Source organism: Poromitra crassiceps, assembly GCF_964638095.1.
Source record: "Poromitra crassiceps genome assembly, chromosome: 5".
Lineage (NCBI taxonomy): Eukaryota > Metazoa > Chordata > Actinopteri > Beryciformes > Melamphaidae > Poromitra > Poromitra crassiceps.
In genome coordinates, this window is record NC_139642.1 from 55309823 (window position 1) to 55317322 (window position 7500).

The window sequence follows — 7500 nt, forward strand, 5'->3', positions numbered from 1 at the left end:
AAACCGCTCTTCAAATAAATGACTGATGTGAATAAAAGTGGTAACTTTAGACAGTCATTCGGGAACAGACTAAAAATATCCAATGCGGATTTTGATTCTGACATAGTAGTAGATGGCTTTGATGAATGAGGAAATAGGCGTGTCTGGCGCTGTAAAAGCTACGGTTCTGAGCTGAGCGGTCCATATTGCATTGTGATTGGCTAGTTGTTAAAAACCACGCCTCTTTTGCGGGCACGAGCTCGTGTGCACGGGCATTTTCATGTGCACGCGCAGTCAACTTGATTAGAAAAACCTGGTTCGAGTTAACGACTGGCAAACGAGGTTCGTAGTACAAGTTAACTACAATCGAGCTGATCTGGTTTAGACAAACCAGATCAAGGGACAGATCCTGGATCTTCTTATCCAACATTCGTAGTACAGGCTACAGGTGTGATCTTTGTTGTTGTTTATTTTGTGTACTGGTGTGGACTACTTATTTGTTGTACTCGGCTAGCCTCTGGGTGGTTGTTTGAGGGTAGGCGGCTAGGCGCTGCCGCTGTCTGGGCGGGCGGGTGTAGAGAGTCCGAGGAGCGGGGCTCCGGTTGCCTTGGTCAGAGAGGCAGCTTGTGAAAGTCAATGACCTCCCCGGCGTTTGGCCGCGCTCTCCCCGGGAAGCGGCGCAGGGCGCATCACCGGCGAGGCGGAGGTGTTCCCGAGTAGGTGCGATACGGTTGGCTAATTCCTTTTCTTTTCTTAATTGGTGTGAGAAGTCCTTGCGTGTGCTGTGTCAACAACGGAGTTCACTCAAACTTGTAAAACTCGCCCAATAATAAATGCATAAAATACCTTATCAAGGTGAGTAAACGCTATGTCGTTTTGAAAAGGGTGCGTAAACTGCGTTTACGTGCGTTTAGCCTCCACTACAGCCCTGACGACGCCTCAGGAGACGCTCTCGCGCCAGACGCTATAGAGCCACATGGCATTAGCCTCCCCGCTAGTGTCCCCCTCCCATGCCAAAGGTTCCGAGTTCGATTCCCTGTGCGGACTGTCGGACAACGCAGGTTACACAGAATCCACACACACACATGCACTAAGGTGACCAGATTTCTGAAATGAAAATCGGGGACATTTCCAGTTCTGCAGTCAAAATATCATTAAAATACCCAATGTTGTTACCTGTTTTATGGGATGGTCAGACAATTATTTCACCTTTTGTTCTAATTTGTCTTTCTTTTTTTGCCTGACCAGCCCACAGAGCATGTCGGCCCACCGGGCAAATGCCCTGTATGCCAGATGGCCAGTCCAGCCCTGACGTCAAGCGCAAAGCCCATCTCTAACTGATTTTGTCCTCAACAAGACAACTTGGGAAGAACATTTCCCATAAGGACGCAGTTAGTATCGACATTCTTGGAACACACAACATCTTATTTTCCTATTTGTGTCACCTTCTCAGAATGATTGACACATTGTTCAGGTTCAGAGGATCTGATCACCAGAATAGACAGAGATCAGAGTGCCAGGTCAGCCTTTAGCGACAGCCCTGGATGAGGGCTCTCTCTCTCTCCCTCCCTCTCTCCCTCCCTCTCTCTCGCTCCCTCTCTCTCTCTCCTATCACCACACAATACCTGAATTAGTATTGATCGTCACAGAGGACCCACTGATGTGAGGGAAAGGAAGTCACTCTATGGAGAACTGAATCCTGATTGACTGATACCTCATCTCATTAGACTCATCTCTGTCCTTTCTATTCTCTTCTGTTCTATTCTACAGAATTCTATTAACTCCCATAGGGTTTTTTCCCTCTGGTAACTGTATCACGTTCTTTATCATCACCTTGTGGTAATGAAATGATCGTGGTGTTAAACAGAATGGCTGCTCAACTGGGATAATTCAGAGGTTCCCTGAACTGACCTCCAGTGAGCAGAGCCCCTCACCCATGACCATCTCCAATTGACATGCAGGGGCCGTTTGTAATACTGACGCTAACGAAGGCTGATATTCAATTAACCAGCCTAATCAGAATGACTCTGGCCATAGATGGACCAGTAGAAGGCTATACTACAATAACAAATCAATTACAACTAGTCATTTAATTTTGTATTCAGCCGTAAAAAACGATTTTTCTTCACACAAGTGGAAATGCCAATGGTGTGAGACAGCTTCATTTTCAATGTGTTAAATGCAGTTTCACTTTCTTTAAGAATTGTACTGTGACAAGTGACCATACAGTGTGCTTGAGGCAAATGAGGCAGATTGCTTCAAGAATCACGAGATGATGTTACGTGATTCAAGACAATTCTTCAAATGATTTCATTTGTTTTGATTTGATTTGATTTGGAAAATAGCTTTTTGAAATTGGCATCCCTTATTGGACCATAATTGGTTCTTACAAAATAAGATATGAATACCAGATGAAATGGCTATGTTTTGCAGTGTTAGAAGAGGAACCAATGGTATTCGTTGTGTGAAATTTCAGAAATGTACTGCACCAACCATAAGTGGTTGATACTGCCAGGGTCTGTTTCTCCTATTGATCACTGAGCAGCTCCACTGGAGCAGCTGGGGTTTAAGGGCCTTGCTTAAGGGCACATAAATCATCGATGTTGAGGGAAGAGAGAGCGCTCACATCAGTTTAGTGCCTTTGGACCAAAACTAAAACAGATCGCTTGCTGTGTCAAATGATTTGACCTGACACCATCAAGCCCTTGGCATAAAAATAGTCACAACTTAGACATAACGTAACCCTTGACTGGACATCACTGCCACTGTCAGTGTTAATGTCATTGACTAAAACTAAAACTAGACCAAAACAAGCCTTTTTCACTAACGAAAACGTTAACTAAATAAAAACAAAGTTGTGATGACAAAAACTATGAGGAAATCTATTGACATTTTCGTGAAAATGTTTTTTGAGGAGATCCAATCAGAAGAGAAGAAGAAAAAGTTAAACAGATAAATCTGTGTCTGTATTGCACGTTCAAACCTTGATCGATAATAACATTAATATATCTGTCCGATGAGTTTGGAAATTCCAGTCAAACATTGAAATAATGCATTCACTTTAACTAAACCCGTTTTAGTCAACTAAATCCACCGTAGATTTAGTCAAATAAAATCTTATGATATTTAGTCAAAAACTAAAACATTTCAGATGACTGAAATATGACTAAAACTAAGTGGCAATTTAGTCAAAAGACTATACTAAAACTAAATAAAAAATTGGTGTCAAACTTAACACTGGCCGGCCACTGTCAAACATTTCCCATGGCGAAGAAAACACAATTAACAGTGTATTGAGTACAGCTTTAAACTTTACCTCACTCTCTCAGTGGACAGCATGAGGATGACAACGACGAAGGTGATGAAGATGACGATGACGATGAGCATGATGGCGATGATGACACAATGATGCTGCCAATGATGATTTAATTACACAGGGCAGATAACTGTGGGAGTAGAATAGAATAGAATAGAATAGAATAGAATAGAAGAAGATTTGTAACATTTTAATGGTAATGATTAGCCTGATATCAGACTGAATTGTCTACTCCTTACACTCCATTTCTATCTTCTATGCTGAGATTGCACTCTGTTTAAACCATTTCTATGAGGGTTTCCCCAACGGGAATTCCATTTTCCCTAACCAATCACTAGAGACCAACATACAGTATCTGCCTCAATCTAAGTTAATGCCTTCAAACCAGAGTGCTGTTTGGATTTCAAAGTAAGTGGTAGACGGTGTACATTTAATTGATTTAAAACGGCCTGGATAGCAGCGTCTATCTCGTCTGTGGTGGCTGCCTGGGCGCACTTGACAACCGCTTGACAATGGCGCTAGCCCTGCCAACCACTTGACAATGGTGCTAGCCCTGCCCGTGCTGTTTAGCGAGGCTATTTGGCTAATCATCCCCCTGGAAGCTCATTGGACGAGTCGTTCTTTCGACTGAGGAAATAGCTGTTGCATGCCACCATGTCAGACCAGAAGTAGCCAAAAATCTAGTCAGTGGAGTGGGCGGATTCAAATGACTGGATCGAGGCGAGGTAATCATTATGATAATGATCCCACTCTATTCCAAATCTAGTTTTTTTTCTCTGCATGTTGGCTGCCATAGGTGCTAAAATCATTATTCATCTTATGTTAATTACATGGTCGGCATGGCAACCAAAAACTCAAGAGGCTTTGAAGTTTCCCACACACACATGCACGCACACACACACGCACACGCACACGCACACACACACACACACACATACACAAACACAGATGTAGATACACAGATTGCAATAATTGGCAATTATTTTTACCAGCGAATTGTGGGAGGAATTCATCTAAATGAGAACAGAGCTTAATGTGAAAAGCACCTCCAAAATGTATGTGTGTGTGTGTGTGTGTGTGTGTGTGTGTGTGTGTGTGTGTGTGTGTGGGTGTTTGTGTCGTGTGTAACATGTGTTTTTGTGTCGTGTGTAACATGTGTGTTTGTGTCATGTGTGTGCATGTGCACAACATCTGTGTGTGTGTCCATGTTGTTGGGGAAGGGGGGCATGATCACCAGGGCATGAAGCAAACTTTTTCACTAGCCAGTCACAGTGGTTTCTCATGGGTTACTGTTAAGCCCAATTTATGCTTCGTCTGCCGACACTTTTGAAACGGTCGCTGACAGAAATGAGGACTTGAGTCGACACTTTCGAGTGTCGGCGAGCAGTGTCTGCTACCTAGTGAAATGTCTAGTGTCGCTGACTACGTCATAGTATCGCGCAAGTCTGATTGGCTATATAGACGGCACGCGCTTGAGGCTTGACTTCCTTGTTTTGGTTGGGGTCCACCCGCTAGTTTTCGCTCGATTGAAATGAATGAACGTGTCCCCGCTATTTTTATCAGCCTGTCCTTGATGTATGACTTCGTGAAACTCACAAAGAACGTCGTGACCAATTTCCCAGAGAGAGAGGAGGTGAGTTGTGTGGTCGTGTGCCGTTTATATGCGGCTGCAGCCAAGCACGTTACATCTTGCCTCCGAGGTGGTTTCACTGTGCATTTTGTTCCCTCTCTTCTCTTGACTGTCTGCAGCTGCTTATAGCGTTCGAGTGTCACGTGACCGTTGAACCGAGGCGAACGTCCTCTGAAGTATAAATGCAACACCATGAGCGACACTTTCTTTTTCGTCTGCGACCATGTGCTGAGCGACACTTTATAACAAGTATAAATTAAGCTTTAGTTCTCAGGTTCAGCCCGAGCCCGACGGGACCCGAAAAAGCCCATAGGGCCGGGCCTGGTTCTGGTTCAGGCTGAGAAAGTATGCTAATTGGTCGGATCGGGTTGGGCTCAGGCTCCCCCCCACTCCTCCCCCACCCCAAAAAAGAAATGCCTGTGTGCTGTCCATGGTGCTGATTGTTCATTTTGGAGTCACTTTCAAAGACTTTCTCGACTTAAAATGCAGCTAATTATTTTATTCATCCAACATCTCCCGTTTGCTGTAACTATATGCGAATGTAGCCTACCACAGCTTTAGAGAATGCTTTTGACCAATAGTAGAACAGAGGCGGGGGGATGTAGTATAAGATAACGAGATCAGACGGAGAAGAAGACGTGACAAGATGGAGGTGACAATACAAAAGTAAGTTAGCCGCACAGGGGAATATACTCCGGCCTCTCTCTATTTTTAATCAATTGTTCCATTTGTAGTTGAAATATCGTTTGCTAATAGGGCAATAATAACTAAGCAAGAGGATGCGAACTACACAACAATAAAGACGTTTAATCTCACTGTAATCATTTCCAAAATTCACAACATCTTTTTACCAAACTAAATACTTTGCTTCCCTCTTTTTCTTTTCTTTTTGCTGCCGTTTAGCCTTTCGAAATGCTTTTCAAACTATTCACTGGCTACACCTTGATGCTGCTAGTGACGAAAAAACGCTTTCCTCTCCCGCGACTCTCCATTGACGTTGTACTATTTGAGTCGCTGCCTACAATTGTGCAGCATTTTCTACGTGTATTGTATGTGATGATCTCGGGCGAGCCGGGCTCGGGCTTCAACGCACTCGGGTCGGGGTTCGGGTTTGGATTCTCAGGCCCGTTTGAGAACTCTAGCTACAGTACTGTTACTTTAAGCCCTGGCTGCCACAACATTCCACTGTAAATACAACACAACAGTACAGAACTTTGTGGCTCCACTGACCTGCCGATGAGCAGGAACTCTCCAACCAGCCGCTGGCGTCTCATGGCCATGAGGATGTTGCGGACGGTCATGCCTTCGCAGAAGCAGGCCACCACCCGGGCTTTGGGCAGGTGGGCCCGCAGCCTCACCAACAGCCGGTCGAAGCTCTGCTCCCCGGCATTACTCCAGATTTTACCTGGAGCAAAGTCACACGTCAAATCAACACAAACATGAGATTAGGCCTTCGCCTATGTTGCTCCATGTGTGGTGATACCCTGGACAAAGTGTCAAGTGTCATGTGTTTTGTTTAAGTTGTCAATAAGACAAAAATGTGAAGCCTCTCAAAGTGCATAATGTGTGATGTATTAATAGGTCACAATGTTCTCAAAGCCCTGGTACACCGGTGTTTTTACTGAAGTTTACTGAAGTTGATATAATTGCTAAACTGTGTAATTGGCCGAGGTTGGTGTTCCATCACAGTAAACATGAAGCCTTGATTTGGTTTTGTCAGAATTTCTCTGTTTTATCCTTAATTCTTTGTGCCCAAATTGAGTGTTTTCATATCAGTTTGTCATGTCTTCTTAGCCAGGCGTCTCTGTTAGACAGGACAGCAGTTATATTCATTACGAGCGGTAGGTTTGACACTGTAAAATGTGCATTTAAAAAATGCCAAGAAAGAACAACAACAACAACAAATAAAGTAAATACATAACGCTACTTCATGCATTGCAAAATGATGGCGGCAAATGTAAAGGAGACGCAAATGGACTGTCACTCCAGTGACACATTTCCATTTCAGCATACAGATATACAGAAATACTCAAGTATGCCAAATACGTCTCAGCCACTGTCTCAGCCTGTCACTTACTTTATTTAAGTTTTCATGAATTGTATTTACTTCTACTTGATTTACTTATTTAATTGATTTATATTTGTTGACACATCTATTGTACAGTGTATATCTACATTTGCATCCATACAATTGGATGTGTTGACCTTGCTTTGGCAATATGTACTTTTGTATGTCGTGCCAATAAAGCCCCTTGAATTGAGTACAGTAGAATATTATTATGATCATTATTATTATGATTCTGCTGTCAGCCTTGACTACATATTTCCATATTCTTTGTGGTTATTTTGGAGTGATGGCATGTGGTAAAGAACACGTATCTTACCGGAGTGGGCGATGCAGATTCCCTCCTTGGCGGCCATGTCCTTGAACGCCTCCATGCCACTTTCACCATAGTTACCTGGGAAATCATAGAAAGAGATGAAGGGATTCTTTAACTAATTCAACATCGATAGATAGATAGATAGATAGATAGATAGATAGATAGATAGATAGATAGATAGATAGATAGATAGA

The 7500-nt window shown here is 43.3% G+C and overlaps 1 protein-coding gene across 1 annotated transcript in view; it reads right to left on the bottom strand.

Moving 5' to 3' along the window:
* grm5b (glutamate receptor, metabotropic 5b) overlaps positions 1–7500 on the bottom strand; it is a gene marked incomplete at both ends in the record, with an annotated part of 107851 nt that overhangs the window by 70613 nt on the left and 29738 nt on the right. Inside the window, 2 exons of the mRNA XM_083637952.1 lie at positions 6156–6330; positions 7310–7384. Of these exons, the coding sequence (XP_083494078.1) occupies positions 6156–6330; positions 7310–7384 (250 nt within the window). The remainder of the gene's footprint in view (positions 1–6155; positions 6331–7309; positions 7385–7500) is intronic.